Source organism: Acromyrmex echinatior, chromosome 9 (genome assembly GCF_024713525.1).
Source record: "Acromyrmex echinatior isolate Ae372 chromosome 9, ASM2471352v2, whole genome shotgun sequence".
NCBI classification, from domain to species: domain Eukaryota; kingdom Metazoa; phylum Arthropoda; class Insecta; order Hymenoptera; family Formicidae; genus Acromyrmex; species Acromyrmex echinatior.
In genome coordinates this window covers 1,646,928-1,666,412 of record NC_141860.1, presented here as the reverse complement: position 1 = coordinate 1,666,412, position 19,485 = coordinate 1,646,928, and the positions used below count along the sequence as shown (strand labels likewise).

The 19,485-nt window shown below is 33.2% G+C and overlaps 1 protein-coding gene across 2 annotated transcripts in view; it reads right to left on the bottom strand.

Annotated features, from left to right (window-relative positions):
- Positions 1-18,316: 18,316 nt before the first annotated feature.
- LOC105155036 (uncharacterized) overlaps positions 18,317-19,485 on the bottom strand; it is a 342,981-nt gene continuing 341,812 nt past the window's right edge. For both annotated transcript variants that reach the window (XM_087409286.1, XM_087409287.1), the window contains exon 4: positions 18,317-19,332. In XM_087409286.1, the coding sequence (XP_087265412.1) occupies positions 19,056-19,332 (277 nt within the window). In that variant the 3' untranslated portion in view covers positions 18,317-19,055. The remainder of the gene's footprint in view (positions 19,333-19,485) is intronic.

Here is a 19,485-nt window from a genome sequence, read left to right as displayed (position 1 = left end):
GCGATGTTTAATCATACTCGGGTCAATTTCGGACATCTTGTCGACGTTCATATGGTTCTATTCGTTGACACACGATACATGGCGGCACGATACATTACCGTTCGACGACTGTTGGTTCAAAGAAAAAGAAAAGAAATACGAAAAGATCTCGATTTAGAAATTGAAGTTGAGGTTTCCGAGGTTCTGAACTCAGTGTGTATAGTTAGGATTAAAAGTGGTGCGATAGACATTCGATAACGGTTCGATAGATGTTTGACATTAATTCGAAAGATGTTTTTGACAGTGATTCGATAGACATTCGACGATGGTTTAGTATCTGTTTGATAATTGTCATAAATGTTTTGATTGTAGTTCACTAATACTATCAACATGTGTTAATGGGTACACGATATAATAGTAAAGCATTTTTCGGTTGATAATTTAAGTTTAACAGATGAAAGTGCATAAATTCTTCTCGGTGAAACGTCGATGTACGGCAGTTGTGACCACGTTAGATACGATTTTGCATAAGTGTAATATAAAAATTTTTTTCTACGGAAAATCGATGAATCTCAACATGTTTTGCGGTAAGATTACTCTGTTGGATACGTAGAAACACAATTTTGCAGTTTCGCATAAATCAAGCGTGCCGACTTCAGCAATACTTGTCGCCAATGATTATAAATAAGTGAACATCCGTTTGATCAACAACTAATGAATCGTGATCAACAACTAATGAATATCGTTTTTAAGGGAACATGTATGAACACAAAATTGTAATACATAATTTTATAATACCACTGTAGTTCCATCCATGATTGCGTTTCAAGACTGAAAAGGACTTTATTGCGTGGCTTATAGAATTGTCTATGTACGTATGTATATAAATTCAAACCGAAATATATAGGGAATAAGATCAGCTTCGATCGAATATAGGATTTTTTTTACTTAATTGATGAAATTAAAATTTATTGATGCTGTCGTGTATGTCAAGGGACGCGAGAAACGAACGTGGCTGCGGAACTTGCTTCTGGATGATGAGCGAGAACGCATGTACATTGAGACCCTGGATGTAGTTTACGACAGAACACATGGAATCTTTATCTAATCTAGATGTTACTAATATTATACGATGTGGACAACATGTTAAGAATTGCGCGTTACAAAATGTATTGAAAATATATAACTGGTGGTTGCAAAAGAATTTTTTAAATAAAAATACGTTAACGTATTTATTATGTATTTCTTTTCCCTTCCTTTGTAATGTATAAACGTATGTATAAACGTATGTACGTATGTATAAACGTACGTATAAACGTAGGTACGTATGTACGTATGTATGTACGTATGTACGTACGTATGTACGTGTATAAATGTATGTATAAACGTATGTACGTGTGTATAAACGTATGTATAAACGTATGTATAAATTCGTGACAAAGAAAATACGTAGAAAGACTTGATAAAACGTGTCGCAACATGTTCGAAATTCTTGGAAAGAGGGGGGGGGGAGGACCTGTCTTCTCTTATCGATTCCAGAAGTATTACCATTTACACGGATGCAATCAGTTTACGATACCCGCTTATACGAACGGCTGAAAAAATGTATGCTAAAGAGAGCAATGCATCGTACGATGTGAAGAAGGAATATAACATGTAAGTTTCAACGTTCTATACACAAAAGAAACGTTTTTTAACATTATGTACACAGTACGGAGCATCGTGCGGTGCGTTTACTGAGCAGACGTTACGATCTGACGAATACGGGCTACAAATTTTTGGAAATTGGAATCAACGTTGACCCACCGAGTTACGTGGAGATCGTCCTTGGAGATCATCGCGGACACGAACTATCGCTATCACTCGAAACGTGGAAAAGCCTCTACGAGCAGCGAGGAAATATTTACAAGCTGTTTCGAAACGAATACAAGGATAATTTTATAAGCGTTGGACCGCTAATCGTCAGTGTTTTCATGTTGAACTATGCTACGGTCATACGTCTCGATTCTTCATCCGTACGCATTATGATGACCGAAACGACGCTACGCCGTATGTTTGACTTTAACGGGTGTATCGATGTAACGTTCGAACGATTAGCTCGACTCGTCGATACGGTAGATACCAAGTATACGCGATTCTCCAACATCGCATCTGAGAACATTATATGTGATAGCATCTTCAATGGACAGCAGCTCATTGATTGTGAATTATTAGCTTTTGTTAATAAGTATGAAAACCGGTGTAATAAGATGTAAATAAAACATTTTTTGTTAGCCTTATTTCATGTGTATTGTCTTTTACTTCCCATCCTTTGCCTCGACGCGCCAGGAAAAACCATAAAAATTGAAAAAACTGTATCATACAAAAGAAACTCGTACTCTATTAATTCTTCCATCCTTTCTTCACTCGTAGCACGCGCGCTCTATCTTTTTCTAACATGCAAGCCTTTATTATCGATACATTTTTAAAGAAAAGAAAAATATGTCATGGTCAAATTCAAACCTTTATTATCAATGCATTTTTAAAGAAAAACATCGTCAAATTTTGATAACAAAAAAAGGAGCCCCTATTGTGTAGGAACCCTGTTGTGTAGGAGCCTAGACCTTTCCCCCGCGTTAGGTATCCCCCGCGTCTACAAGTACTTCCCCGCATTCCCCTCTAGCCCCATGGCTTAGAACCCGCCTTATATACCTACTAAATTAGAAACAATCATTTTTCAAATGATTACATGAATACAATATTAAAGTAAATTTAAAGAAAAGTAATTTTTTCGCGGATATGATTAAGTATTGTGATTACATCATAGATATCGTGGCATACACAAAGATAAAAAGAAAATGGAAGCAATAGAAATGATGCCAACGCCTAAAAATGTATCCGAAATTAGAATATTTATAGGATTCGTAACTTACTATAATCGTTTTATTAAAAATCTCAGCGAAATTCTATATCCGTTAAACAAATTATTATCTAAAGGAACCCTTTTTCATTGGACCCAGGATCGCTTTCCGAAAAGCAAAAGAAGCCTTCCAAATGAAATATTAGCATACTATGATTCCAAATTACTCTTGTTGCTGGCCACGGACGCTAGTCCTTATGGAGTGGGAGCAGTTCTTTCTCATGTTTACTCCGATGAATCAGAAAGAGCGATACAATATGCTTCATGTATTTTAACTGCTACACTAAGAAAATACACTTAGATTGACAAAGAGACTTACAGCATAATTTTCAGTATTAAAAAGTTTCATCAATATCTATACGGAAATAAATTTATACTTTACACCGATCATAAACCATTAGCGCACATTTTCGCACCATCTAGAAGCTTACCTATAGCTTACTTATAGTAAGCAATTATTGTAATTACGACGTAACATATTATTGCTTATTATATTATTGTAAAATATACACATAATATGTTAGTAATAAAAAATTTAAATATTAAAATAAAAATCATGTAGGAAAGAAAATATTTTAATGATATTTGCCGGAAGATATTCTCTCAGCATACTTTTTGTATCGCGACGTTCCTGGGACACAACGTTACGTGGACTCGGCCGCCGAGTCTCGAGTGATAGTGGGGCTCGCCTCAGGAATCTACCCAAAATGGGCAATTAATTCCGAGCACTGATCTAGGTTATCTGTTGTAAAACTAGAATGATATGAATACGACGGATAATGGATACTTACCAGATTGACACAATACAATCCTTACCTGTAACGTTTGAAGCGTTAATGGTAGCTACTAAATGGGATACGCAGTTATGTCAAATTTTAGAAGCTTTACAAAACGGAAAAGAAATTAACACAGAATACAAATTACATAATGACGAAATAGAATACAATTTACAACAGGGAATCATTTTTCGCGGATACCGTAATAATACCGAAAGTGTTACAAAAGAAAGTATTACAAGAATTACACAGTGCACATTTTGGAATTACTAAAATAAAAATGTTAGTACGTAGTTACGTATGGTAGTATAGACCATGATATAGAACAAATCATTAAAAATTGCTCAGAATGCAATGCAAACAAAAATAATCCCCTCAAAATTAAGCACATTTGGGAACCCGCTACTGCATCATTCGAGCGTATATACATCGATTTCGCTGGACGGTTTAAAGACCATAATTTTTTAATATTAGTAGACGCGTACACGAAATGGCCCAAAGCCCCCTCCCCCAAAAATGTAGTAAAAGATATTACAGCGAAGACAACAAGAAATGTTGTGAAACTTATTCAAGATTTGGATTCCCGATGCAAATAATATATAATAAAAAATAATAATATCGGATAATGGCTCGTACTTTCACATCTTCTGAATTTCAAAATTTTCTACAGCAGAACAATATTAAACATAAATTAACAGCACCTTACAATCCGGCTACAAACGGACAAGTTGAACGTTATGTACAAATCTTGAAGAAATATCTTTTTAGTTTAAATACACTCAGTATAAATGTTACAATGTTTACTGATGCAATATCGTATCATCCCACATTGTAAAACAAAAGCCTTATCAGCTGAAATTATGTTTAATAGGAAAATAAGATGCTCGTTGGACCGACAAACAATAGGGATAGCAATATACGCATAATAATAAAAAGTACAGAGAACTAAAAGAAAGGGAGAGAGTGAGTTTGCCGAAATTATTTACGAAGAGATAAATGGTTTTTTAGCAAAGTGATCAAGCGTTTAGGAAAACTAGGTTATTCAATAGAATTGACAGATGATAATCGAATTTGGAAACGTCACATAAATTAGATACGACTGATTGGAGAACATACCCTTTCACGTATTTACCGCAAACAGGACAGATGAAAATAGTTAAGCGAACTATAATTTATTTGAACAAGATGGTGAAGAACCGCAACATGAAATCATTGTAGGCACACGTTCCGACATAATGAATAATAGAATACGCAGATCTAATAAAATTAGAGCATAGTTCCTCCATAAAGATAGGGGAAACTCCATAAAGATTATGTAACACATTAAATTCGTTATACATTAATCAGCTCTAGTAAGGATAGACTACTTTTTTGTTTCGTCTTATTTCTATTGTTTAAGGAAGAGAGGTGTTATGGCAAGATTTCGTATAGCGCGCGCATTGTATAAGTCGCTTGCGGGATCAGGCGCGAAGAAAAGCATTGCGATCGTTTTCGCGCATGCGCGAAGAAATGTCGTCTCTCGCTTGGCGGGATTATGCGTGAAAACAGGGAAAGAGTAGAGCAAGAAGCGGAGAATACTGAGTATGTCTTTGTGTTCCGAGCTGTATCTTCCCAAAATAGAAAGTCGATTAATTTTTGTATTTTATGAATACATTATTTTATGAATACACGTTTTGAAATCCAAAAACTTGACGTATTGGATTTGGCACCTATATACATTCCATTCAAGCCTTAAAGTCATAACAGCATGGTCCATTGTATTCAAAAAGTGTGTACATGGTTCATCGTGTACCCTTTGTACACAATAAATCACTTCTTGTTTTTTGAAATAATCGAAATTGCGGCTAAACTTAAAAAATAACTAAAAAAATAACTTAAGTTATTGTTTACAGTATGTAGCCAACTAAATTCATAAACTGTATGCTAAAATTCAGATCTTCAACTCAATAATTGAGAGAGGTAAAACCATTGAAATTTACATGGTTCATTGTTGGACCACTTACCCTTACATTTTGTCGTTATGTCCAGATATCTTTTTGCTAATATTTTGCACGTACATTATGTTCGTATCATAGCAGCCATATTACTTCTCAACATTTGGACTCAATTCTTATTGGTCGAGACCATGAATTACTGCGCACGTGATGTTGATACATTTTGTCTCTTTTATTGTACATCATGTGAAAACCAAGAAAATCGGCCAAGAAAATCTGCCATAATTGATTCTATTTAATTAATAGATTTATAGCTAACTTGTCTTACAGAGCACGCTTAGAACCATTCTGATAAAGAATTTGATTACTATAACTTTACATATAAAACTGAATATCGAGGACCATTTCAGATTTTCTATATCCATAATTTGCCATTATTTAAAACTGAATCATGATGAAAGTGACCCTTAATACCTCTAAGTGTCAATTATTATGAAAAACTTTTGCAATACATTTGATTAATGATTGTGAATAAGTTCCAGAGCGGTATAATCCAGAGCGGAAAATTCGACTTATAAAAGAAGATATATTTATAACATCAAAAAAAAAAAAAGATTTTCCCGCACTTTTGATATATATTTTTACTATTTCATGTATATTCCAAACAATCACTTTATGGTAAGGTCCGCAGGAGGCCCAAAAACCGGAATTTTCTAACATACTTCTTATACACAAATATATAGTATAGTCAATTTAAATGAAAATTGAGCGGAATTTCAGAAAAATTATTATCAGGATGAATTTTTAAACAGACTTTTATTTTTGCATAAGATTGAAGGAGAAAAAAGTTTACCATTATACAGTGGTCACTAAGAAAAATAATTAAACAAATAGGATACAAATTTCAATTTTTTGCAAATATCTCCATAAATATCAATTTTACTAAGAAAATATAAGAGAAAAATTAGAGAGCAGAAAATTTTACACGGAAAAGGTAAGTTTTTATTGTACAAGCAATACTTTCCACATAAGAAATTATGCAAGATGTACTTTGCGCAGTGAAGTTGCGGAGCGTGCCGATAAGATGCCAAACAAAATGGAGCATCGCACGAGCGCACAAAAATTATCATAACTTTTGTACAGAAATCGATCAAAACGCGTTGAAAGGCTGAAATCTTCAATTTTTTAATGGGATTGATTTCGTTATTTTACGACAATTTTTAACAGTTCGACAATGGGTTAAACAACATATTACATGCAATTTTTGGCTTTTTTCATAAATCAGCTATAAGTCGGTATTGAATTGTTAAAAAAAAAATCGCTTGCAGGATATTATAATATATACTTCAAACTTTAATTCCACGAGAGGAAAAAAAATTTTTTAATATTCTTCTTTAAAATCCAGCTATTGACATTTTTAGTAATTTTCAAAATTCTTGAGTAGTAAAATTTGAAATTGTCATAGCTTTGCGAAAAATTATACTAGAATAGTTTTTATAAAAGCAATTAAAAGTTTGGAATGTCTATTTTTTAGGCCCCGTATCGAATTTTTCCGTATTTTATAATTTTATAATTGTCTAAAAATCATGTAGAGGAGACCGAGGCTAATAGACTTATTTTTTAGTTTCGAATTTTTATTTATTTACATAAATAAATAAATATTTACATAAATATGTGAGTTATTGCGAAAAATTTGTTTAAATTTGTGCCGATTTTAATTATCATTGACATACTGTTATAAAAACATAAACAAATGAATATATATTTTTTTATATAACACTGTGCAACAAAAATAAATTTTTTTTTTACACATAGAAAACTCAAATTCTCCGTGAAAGTAGAGATAAAATCTAGTACCAGCGTGCATTTAATTTGGCGATATTAAACTATTTGCATTTTTTATGCGTACTTGAAGTTTTATGTACATTTGAATAGGTTATTTCGGCTATGGTGCAAAATAAAATTTTGTAATTATCTAAAAATCATGTAGGGGAGATCGGGGCTAATAGACTTATTTTTTAATTTCGAATTTTTACAGACAAAATTAAGAGACTTATCGAAAAAATGAATTCTACACCAGTTACTACATACATTTGACTACCTAATAATATTTTAATAATAAAGGAAAACTGATAACTAATATGAAAAAATGCATTTTTCTAATGCATTCCATCTAATTCAAGCCCCGGGACCGGGGTAATTCGATTAAGATTATTAAAATAAAGATTAATGTATTTTAAGCTACATCTTTGACTACATATTAATAAAACTTTTATAAAAATATATTTTAAACACAAGCATTCGCTTCGCAGAGCAAAACAATACTTCTTTTTGTAAAATTTGTTTATTTCGTGCAAAAACACGTCGAATAAGTCTAGTTGTCGAGATTGGACATAAGAGAACTAAACTTATAGCTTTTATCACTGAGGAAAATCTCTTTAAAGGAATAAAATTTTGTATAAGTACTATAAAAATCGTCATACAGTTCCATGCTGTGGTTAGTCTACTATCCCCGTCCGCTCATTATTTAAAAACATTAACAATAAAGGCACATAAACAAAAAAAAACTGTTGGACTTTATTAAGTAAGAATTACACTATCTAAATAGAAATCAAATATATCAGACAATCATATACGATTGTAAAACAAAAATTTTAAGAATAAAAATATTTACTTAGGTGTACGATTTTTTAAAATTGTGGCAAAATTTCTATCATAGATGTGTTCACAACAAGATGTTACGGCAGATTTTAGCAGCAGTCGCTGCTGCGTGCTCAGACACGTTTACGCATGTCTCGCGTGTTTTGTTTTTAATGTAGCCTCGATTATTCTACTTACCTCTATTCAACTGACCCCGGTCTCCTCTATTTTCATGCAAAATTAGTCGCTGAATGAGAAAATGATAAATAAAGCGGGAATAAAGGAGAATGGTGAAAATATGTGTTTTTAACTAAAAATTACTCAAAATTTTCGATAACCTTTCTATAAAAGCAGTCATAACACATTTTTCTTGAAGTTAACACCGCGATCCAATTACAATGCTTACGAATCATTTTATCCTTGTCGTTTATCAAATGTTAAACAAATGCTCACAAGTATTATGAGCATTTTCAGAACAGAGCCTAAAACAAAAGTAAAACAAGTTGATGAAGCAAAAAATTAAAAAACAAAAGAAAAATGCAGTGTCCGTATCGTAATAACTTTTACAATTTGTGCGATTTATATGCGCCACCAAAATATTTGAGCAATATATCGAAAAGCTTTGTGGAAGGTTTTGAAGGTTATTTTGTTATGTCTTATGTATGCCGAATTTATGGTACGTGCCGGAGGTTGCGTGTAATCATCATGCTATGCTCGCATGGAAACACGAAAATAAGATTCAATTAATAAATTTTTTAACTTGAAAATTTGAAAAACTTAATTTTAATAACTTCAAATTTAATTTCCTTTATTTTGTTAGAAAAATGAGTAACAAATGTTGGTTTTAAATGAAGCCATGCAAAATACATTTTCTCAAAATTCATTAATATTCAAACAAAGTCATAGAAAGATCGAAAATGAAGAAATTTGAGCGATTTTCAAAATGAATTCTAAATGAATTTCTAAAAATGAATTTTTTAATTATTAGGTGTTGGAATTAATTCGTAGCGTTTTACAAGTGATGGGAAGTACTTTCATTAATGTATTTTTTAATGCTCATGTGAAATAAATAACATTCTTTCATTAAAAAACGCTACGAATTAATTCCAACACCTAATATTTTGCTCTACTTCAATCGCTTAAATTTGATTATTTTTTCATTCAACGATTAATTTTACATGGAAATACAATACATAATTTTATGGAAATATATAATTTTCAGTCAATCGTAAAATTTCATCTTGTGTCGTAGACGAAGTGATCTCCTCTAAACTTAGAACATACACAAAAATTGCAAATAATTTGATATCAAATTAAACATACGTTGATACTTGATTTCATCTCTACTTTCATGGAAAATTTGAGTTTTTCATGTGTGAAAAATGCTGTCGCACGGTGTAATAGGTTTATAAAATGATTAGGAATATTGGGGGGAAGGAGAGAGCGTTTGGGGGGGCCAAAGATAGGGGGAAATAAGTTAAAAAGGTTTTTATTTTACAAGAACATTGTTTGGTGATGTGCACTGTATATAGTTGTACAATGATGCTACTCAAAACTGCTTATTGAATCTCGTTTATTATGCTCACTTTTTTACATGCTTGAAACGAAACTATATATAAATCGCCATATTGAATCTACTATTACTGCCAACTCACGCAAATTAGAAAATTAAAATAAAGAAAGAACGCGCGAACATTCGTAATTCAAATACTAACATACTCCCCGTCTTGGAAGATCAAAAATCTTTTAACTACTATCAATGTAAACTTACAGTATTGATAAATGAAAATGTCTTACAGAATGTCTTATTGATGCGTATTATGATTAACGGATTGACTAGATTCGAGCAAATATTAGAGGAATGAACAATGATAAAAATTAGCAAAAGAGATAGTTCAATTGTCAATTGTGTATTGCTCGTTGGGTTCCATGTCAGGTAGAACAGTGTCCATAATATTTGATGTTGCTTCTATTTGTAAAGAGCACAATTTATGATGCACGACAAATCAATCCCTTAGCGATCCGCATAATAGTCACACGTGCTATTGAATTTATTCCTGGATGCAATTCAACGACTCGGCCAAATCGCTAGCGTAGAGGCGGCATATGATTGTCCTTTATCAACAAGTCATCCGTTTTGAGTATTTTGATTTATTTTCCTTGGCGCGACATGCAACTCGGAAATGAATTCCTTAGACCAGTGTTTCCAAAAATTCTGTTGAATTTGCTGAATCTATTGATATCGAGACGAAATTCCTTGATGTCAGTCACATCAGGTACGATGGTCACAATGGATGTTTGATGAGAATGGGCTGGAGTCAACGGCTGCAAGGATGAGAGGACAAGGGTCGTGAATTGAGGATTAATTCTGTACCAAGAAACTGTAAAACTCCTCGAAGGTTAATAACGCGTTTCCCATGACATGTTTCAAGTGGGACTTCACTCCCGCCTCCCAGATACTTTCAAAATGTGGAGAATATGATGGAATGAAGTTCCAATTAATCTTCTCAGACATCAGATGGTTTCGCAATGAGTTCTTATTCTCAATGAGAAATTCTTCTAGTTGATGTAACTCAGTTGATGTGCTCCAACAAAATTAATACTATTGTCGGATGATATCTTTTTAGGTAGACCTCGGCATGTTACGAATCTGCGCATAGCCAATATGAACCCTTCCATCGTGAGATCGGAGACCAATTCCAAGTGTATGACCTTGGTTGTCAGGCAAATGAATAAATATATTATATGTAAGATTTATAAGTTTGGCTACCTCGTCCCTTGCAGTCTTTCGTTGATGAGTCTGACGTAATTCACCGCCAGTATGTGAAATGTCGGGGCCAAGATAACACGATCGCACTGCAAATCGATCATTTGAGGTTCAATTGCTCTGGGCTTGCTACGAAAGCATCATATGCACCGCTGTACAACTTGACGGGCTAAGTTTCGACTTACGATTGGCTAATATTGTTCCCTTATCTGCGTCAATAGGACTTGAACATGCAAAAATCGCCTATATTCACTTTCGAACAATGGCTTATATTAGTTAAATGATGTTTGGACAAGAGTATCATTGGATGTCTTTTATCAAATTCGAAGTTTGAGCGCTCTAAGCGACCTCTCTCATGTAGTGTATTATCTCCATGCTGAAATGGATTTAAGCTGTATATTTTGCTGCGTAGGTTCAACGATTTTTCTATAGATAAAGTTTGGATTTCTTTCGAAAATGATTCCCGCTGCGTTAATTTTATGTGATTGTTGCTTGTTGTATTTCCTCTGTCATGAGGGGACCCTTGCACGAAAGAATATTGATGTATTTTTGGTAAAATGTTATTATTCTTGTTAATTTCTCCAATTTAATATGATCCGTGAACTTGATAATATCAGGTGTTGCTATCACATCGTGCAGAGCGTTGGATACTATTGCTGTCATCTCTGTAGCGGATGGATCATAGACTTCGTCGTAATCTTGCTTGGACCATCATTTTTTGGGTCCGTTTAACCAATGTGATCCATCATAGCCATCGTTTTGCTAGTGCCTTTAGTGACACTCCTCGTGATACCAAGTCTGCTGGGTTATCGATAGATGGGACGTGTCTTCAACTTTTTGCGAATGATAATACTTGTATATTAACCATCCGATTGCGAACAAATATCTGGAGTTGATATGGTTCCATTTGTATCTATCTCAAAACAATGATTTAGTCAATAACACATATTTTTAGGCTCACTAACATCATCACTTTAGACATCAATTTTGTCACGAGATGCACCGCCATTAGTTCTAATTTTGGCGTTGTTAACTCCTTCACTGATACAATTCTCGATTTCGCATAATAATTTAACGAACGTCGTACCTGTAGCGTCCATCGATTTGACGTATATGCACATTCCATAGGCCTTTTCTCGCGTCTGAGTATCCGTGTATCTCAACGAGTTACGGAGATTCACAACAAATCTGATGAGAAATGCGTAAATCGTTGAACATGATAAGTTCGCTTGTGAATTGCATCCATTCGGATTGTATTTCAGTTAGAAGTGGATCATATCAAGGAAGCTTCAGTTTCCACAATTGTTGTAGCATCATCTTTGTAAGTATGATGCTGAGAAGACCCAATGGATCGAATAGTCGGGCTATTAATGATAAGATGGAGTGTCCGCGCCTACAATATAGGGATGCTATCTAAAACTTAGAAGAATAGATAAGAGATTGTTGGATAGTGAATCCAACCATTTGCAAGTCATTAATTAATACGTTGTTTGAAGTTGGTGCGGAAGCGTTAAAAATAATGCTTAACTTCGTTGTAAGGCTACTTTCTTTTATCATACCGTGATGAGCCAGATAATCGGTCGGAGTCGGTGACCCTAGTTATCTGGCCAAACTCTTCGTATCTGCGTATGAACGTGATGTATTCGTTTCGCATCTCCTTATTTCTTTGCAACCTTCGCTTCAATAATCTAAGACGCTGTTCTGTTATCTCATGAGAATTCTTCTATTGAATGCCTTGAATGGTATACTGACAATGAACCTGCCATCGAAGTTTTATTTAGTAGTTTCCTTGAAGTGTAGTTCACATGCCTGTTCTTCTGCTGAGAAAATGTGTTTTGGCGGAAGTTCTTCCACCTTCCAAAAACGTTTTAAATATTATGAGATGTTATGTCCGTTGACAGCTAAATGACACCTTGCTTTGGAACCTGGATTGTCTCTCAGCGGTAGTTTCTCAACAATAATATGTCCCAACTTCGTCTTGTATAAATAAGGATGTCTGATGGCTCGTAACAGATTAAATCTCAGAATAAATCGAATCGATCAAATCAGCAAATCGATTTTCTTTGGTTTGTAGAAATTCGGGTGCGCAAGTGGGATATCCGTCCATTGGTGGTGTCCGTTTTTTTGGAATTTTAACGGTTTGCTAAACAAACACGCGGTGATTTTAGGAATCACCATGAACATGAGTTTTTCTTTGAAGTCGCTATGCATGGATCTGATTATCGCTTTTGTTGTTTCCAAAACTTTGGTCTCGACTTGATTTACGCCGGCTAAGGAGATATCCGCTTTCATAATGCGGAGTCCTAACTTGCTGCACAAACGAGCAGTAAAATTGAACTGTGAGCCTGAGTCTAAAAGTATATTGCATTTGTGCGTCTGTCCATTTTTGCCGACAATCTCCACGATTGCGGTAGGTAATACACGATGAATCAGTTTTTTGGTCGTGACGTCCGTTGATACGAGTTCTTTTACTTTATCATTGGCATCTTGTCCTTTGGGAGCTTCCTTTTCATCCTCGTGTACTCTTTCGCCGTTCGCAGTCTCTCCCAAATGTAAAAGAGTGTTGTGAGATTTTCCGCATTTACGGCATTTCTGCGACTTGCAATTTATTGCTATATGACCGAGCCTTAGGCAATTCAAACATGCCTTTCTTTCCTTTGTTTGTTCTATTCGAGTGCTTACTGACATCTCCAGAAATAATTTACACGCGTATACTGCATGATCTTCCCCACACAGCATACAATTTTCTTTGTTTACGCTAGTGTGTGAGACCGCCGTTGAATTATTCTTATGCTTATTTGTTGATCGTGTCGATTGCGTTTCACCTGCTGCTTTTGCATGCTTACTTGTCTTTTCTAATAATTGACGCTTTTTTAGAAAATTAAAGAAACCTTGTCCATCGAGCAACTCTTGTTCTAGTATTTCCTTCTCCCATTCGTTCTTGGAGGACATAATGCTTGCCTGAAATCAAGTATATCAATAGACAATCTTATTTTTCTATGGGTTGCTCTATTGCGCACGTATATGATCCTGCATGACGTCTACCAATTTCCGTAAAGATTCATAACTTTCCTTCATTAATCTCGGATATTTGATAATTCCTTCAATATGCTATCATCAGACCTTTGTTTTTCGTATCTTTTGATTAGCAGTTCACATGCTGCTTCGTAGTTAGCTTCTGAAACGTCGAGTCCGTCGAGTATCATTAATGCTTTACCTGAGAATGATCCCTGTAAATATTAGAACTTTGCAATCATGTCTATTTGCTTGTCAACGATTTAAACATATCGTGGAATTTTGACATTTGTCATATAATCCATCGAACTGCGGGAGTTTAACTTTACGATGTACTTCGTGACGTCTCCGATTCCGCTTTGATGCTCTCGTCCGTATCCGGTTTTAAATCGTTATGAGTTTTTGTGTTTTAGCTGTCGCTTGATAAAAATTCGCTTCGAACTCGGCTCTTTGCTTCTTCTACCGCGCCACCGTCCGCTAGCTGTAAGATTTCCTCTTGACATGCTTCATAATCTACGATTAATTTTTTGATTCTGTCAAATTGTTGCTCTAAATTTATGATTTCATGCTCTTCTATGTTATCGCGGTTGGATACTAACGTCTCTAAGAACATTCAGAATAACATGAGTTTTGCTTTCATCGTCCCTCATTGTCGTTAAGACCTTTCAATTTCTCGTTATTGAAATTCAATTTCTCGTTATTTCTCGTTATTTTTTTGTTATCGTTAGTCACGCTAGTTTGATTAACTACGAACGGGAGGATATGTGTCTAATACTTTATTTATTGTGTAAATCGTGTTTCTCACGTTAATTGCATCGCTCGTTTGCTTTTCTTGTGGTTTGCTGTAGGCTACCCTAACGTTACTTGTGCTTATGACGAGTGTCGTTATATCGCTTATCGTTGATCCACTGCTTACGCGAACTCCTTATGGTTAATGCTGAAATTCTCGAAATGCTTTAATATGCTTGCTGTGGTTTTTCGATATTGTGATTTTAATGCGTTATGTTGCGATATATTCGAATGCTCGTGCCCATGAGTTTCCAAAATTTTCTTCTTGTGAGTCGTCAATCTATTCGGCTCGTATGGACAAATATGTTTGGTGATAGATTGTATATAATTATGCAATGATGCTGCTCAAACTGCTTAATGAATGGTTTTTATTATGCTAACTTTCGTACATGCTTGAAACGGAACTATACATAAATCGCCATGAATCTACTATTGCTAACTCACACAAATTAGAAAATTAAAATAATGAAAAAAGGAACGTGGGAACATCCGTGATTCAAATGCTAACAAACATAATTTTATATTTAAAAGAAAATTAATAATATATAATATATTGTAATATAATATATGGAAGGGCACAAATAATAATTAAAATTCAAAAAGAATTGAAACCAATCACAAAAATCATTTATAAATTATAATAAAATAAAATACATATAATAATAAAATTTACTTGTTAGTCAATATAAAATAAAATATACATATATAAGATATATATAAGATATAATGCATATTCTGATATATTGCTGTTAAAAGTAATTTATACACATTCTAATTCTTGCAGATTTTCATTTTCTTCTATATTTGGAACCTATATTATGTTTTTACAATTTTGTATTTAGCAATAGCTACATATAAAAGTGCATAATAATCTTGATTTTCTGCAAGTACATCCTTTTTCGAAACCCATTTTATAATTACAGAATATCATATTTAATCAAGTTTCCGGTACTGGCTTAAACATTTTTATTGGTTCAAGTGTTTTTTTTAACCCCATTTTTCAACCGAAAGATTTATATCAAAAAGTCATTTTTGTATTTGTAAATGTATTCTATATAAGTGCTGCCGAGGTGTATCTGATATAGGCGGCAAATTAAATTAACAGCCTTATTTTTACTAACAGCTCTCGCGAAGCAATTGTATTGATAAATTTCGTTATGTAATTTAAGATTTATTAAAATTAGCAACTAATAACTGGTTATTGCTCTAAGCCTCTTGTTAAATATACTTTGAATTTAATTAATTGAGCGTCGTTAATACAATTTTAAAAATAAGGCTGTTAATTTAGCTTGTATGCCGCCAAAAGAGTATACAAAGGATTCGAAGGTTAGATATGGCCACAGTGATGCGCAGATTGCTGAAAAATGCGCATCTATAACATGCTGTGTAATGCCACACTGCATATCATCAGCAGTATCCAACAAGTCTGATCTCTAACGTTCATGTCGTGAACGTTAGATGATCAGACTTGCTCCGGGCAATGTGATTCAATCACAGCAGATAGATAAAAGGCGAAAGGCGGATTTCTGGGGAGAACAGATTTGAGCCTTGAAACGACAGCAAGCCAGCTAAGGAAAGGAAAATATCGATAAAAAAATCATAGAGGAAGATAATGGAAAATCATCTCTATTACTTATTCCAAGAGAATCACATGATTGCGTTCAACTCGACATATTCCAGAGGTTTAAATAGTTCCCCAATCGGATCTCCAGGGGAACAGATTTGAACGAAGTCAAAGCAATATGAATGAATACGTAAAAAGATCAACATAGGTACATGGAATGTGCGGATTTATTTGAGACAGGAAAACTAGCCAATCTAATCCAAGAAATGAAAAGGCTTGAAGTAAAAATGTTTAAGTCGTCATCATTGGAAACTATATTAAATATGATATTCTGTAATTGTAAAATTGTGAAAAAGGATGTACTTTCAAAAAATCAGGATTATTATGCACTTCTATATGTAAATATTGCCAAGTACAAAATTGCAAAACCCTAATGGTTTCAAATATAGAAGAAGATGAAAATTTGCAAGAATTAGAATATATAAATCTTTTAACAACTTAACTTTTAACAATTTCATGCAGAATACGCATTATTATATCTTTATATATATCTTTATATATTTTATTTTATTATATATTGACCAACAAATAAATTTTATTGATTATATGTATTTTATTTTATTTTGTATTATGTATTTTATTTTATTATTTTATAAATGATTTTGTTACTGATTTCAATTCTTTTCGAATTTTAATTATTTTTTGTGTACTTCCATATGTTATATTACACTATATTATATAATGTATTATTAATTTTTTTAAATATGAAATTATATTCTTGTAAAATAAAAACTTTCTTAACTTATTTTCTCCTATCTTTGGCCTCAAGTGTTCTCTTCTTCTTCATATTCCTAATCCCTCATTTTATAAAAAAATATATATTTATTTGTTTATGTTTTTAAAATATTATGTCAGATGACCAAAATCAGCACAAGTTTAAACAAATTTTTCGCAATAACTCACATTATTATGTATGTATATTTATGTATATTATGTAAATAAATGAAAATTCGAAGTATGACAGAAAATTTTGATACAGGGTCTAAAAATAGACATTCCAAGCTTTCAATTGTTTTTTTAAAAACCACTCTAGTGTCATTTTTTGAAAAGCTATGACAATTTTAAGTTTTACTCAAAATTTTGAAAATTACTGAAAATGTCAATAGCTCGATTTTAAGAAAAAAATTTTTTTTAATTTTTTCCTTAAACAACAAAAACTTACAGAACCTTTTCTATGTAAAATTTTCTGCTCTTTAATTTTCCTCTCTTATATTTTCTTGGTAAAATTGATATTTATAGAGATATTTGCAAAAAATCAAAATTTGTGCTCTATTTGTTTAATTATTTTTCTTAGCGGTCACTACAATAGTAAACTTTTTTCTCCTTTAATGCAAAAATAAGGTCTGTTCAAAAATTTATCCTGATGGTAATTTTTTTGAGATCAAATCCTATAATAACTATACTAATAGCGGATACTCGCATCGATACGAGTATTCATTTCGCTCACGATTCCTTGGGTACCCGTATTGCACATGGTTTTGCGGATATCCGAATTATCGTATATCCGCGGAACCTGTTCAGATCCGTACGCACGGATAACGGAACGGGCGGACGGGTACTTGAGTACTTGAGTATTCCGAGCTCTAGCATAAACCATTATTACTATGCAAAATCATAAACTGTGTAAGAAATTCAGCTAAAAGAATAGAATTCTGCATCAATAATGTACCTTCAATTTAAAATTTCAGCCGGATGTATTGCTGGATATTAATGATATTCGGCAATCCGACCGGATAATAAAAAAGTGCCGGATAATTCCTAATGCCGGATATCCGTTGCATCTTTTACTATTAATAAAATGTTTGAAGGAAACACATCGTGACAGAGAAATTATCAAAAAAATAAATAAAACTTAACAACTATCTTAATAACAAAAAAAGTAAATATAGCGTATACTTATTGCTCTCTTTTATTTGAGAATCTTTGATTATGCGTACTTTTTCAGATCGCATGATCTCGAAAGATATTTTAGTGCCTAATTGTTATTATAAAATATTGCTTTAAAAATACTTCATTCTCAATCATTACAGCCTACAGCATGGAATCAATGCAAGGAATTTCAAAATTAGAAACGTAGAAAGATGACAGCATTTAAAAATTTAAATATTTTTCTGAGGTACGCTGCTAAATTACACACATTCTCTCAGTAATATAAATACAATAATCTTATAAATAACAATAAAATATGTAACGATGAAAGCATCATTCACATTACAATGTAATCAACTTTCTTTCCAGTCTATATCTTTCTTTTAGTGTCACATTAGATATCAATATCCTTCTATGATACAACGATTAGGAATTGATTAACGATCAAGATCACGATTATTCATTGATTAATTCCTGATGACTGTTCGAAAAGGATATGACTCTTAAATGTATGAATTTACAAGCATGCAATTAAAATTAAATTAAATTATTATGTAATTAAATTAATATTTCTCTGAGAAAATTAAAAAAATTTTAATTCATAGATGAAAGGACGAAAATTTTTTAAATAATTTTAAAAACATGTAAATACAAAAATGATGTGTGTATTTGTGAGCATGTTTTGTTTTTCTATGCTGTAGAGTTGTACGTCTGCAGAGATTTTAAAGAGTCAAATTTTGCGAATAATCGTAAGGAACGGCCCTTAATTGTTCTTGTTGCTGTTGAGAGTGACATCCAAAGGCTCATCCATGGTTTGCACAATATCCTGCTGCTGGTGATTGCTTGATAAATGATGAAATAACGAATGTCTAACGGACGCGGGATGGTGGGCCTTCAAAGTAAGATCCATTTCGGCTTCCTGTGGCCGTTCTCTTGTTGCCAGACTGTCGCCACGGTCCGCGGGACTCGCACAGATCCTGGGCGGCGTTCCACATCGACACTTGAGCCTGTCGAGCGATTTGTCGCAAGGTACCGAGTATCTGCGAAATGATCATCAGATAAACATCGAGCAAACAATGAAATTAATTGGAAGATTTGCTAATATTTTCTGATACATAAATTAAATGGAATAATATTTCCCAGAATAATAACGTAAATTCCGCAGAAAACATTTTCTTTATTCCAATGAATTT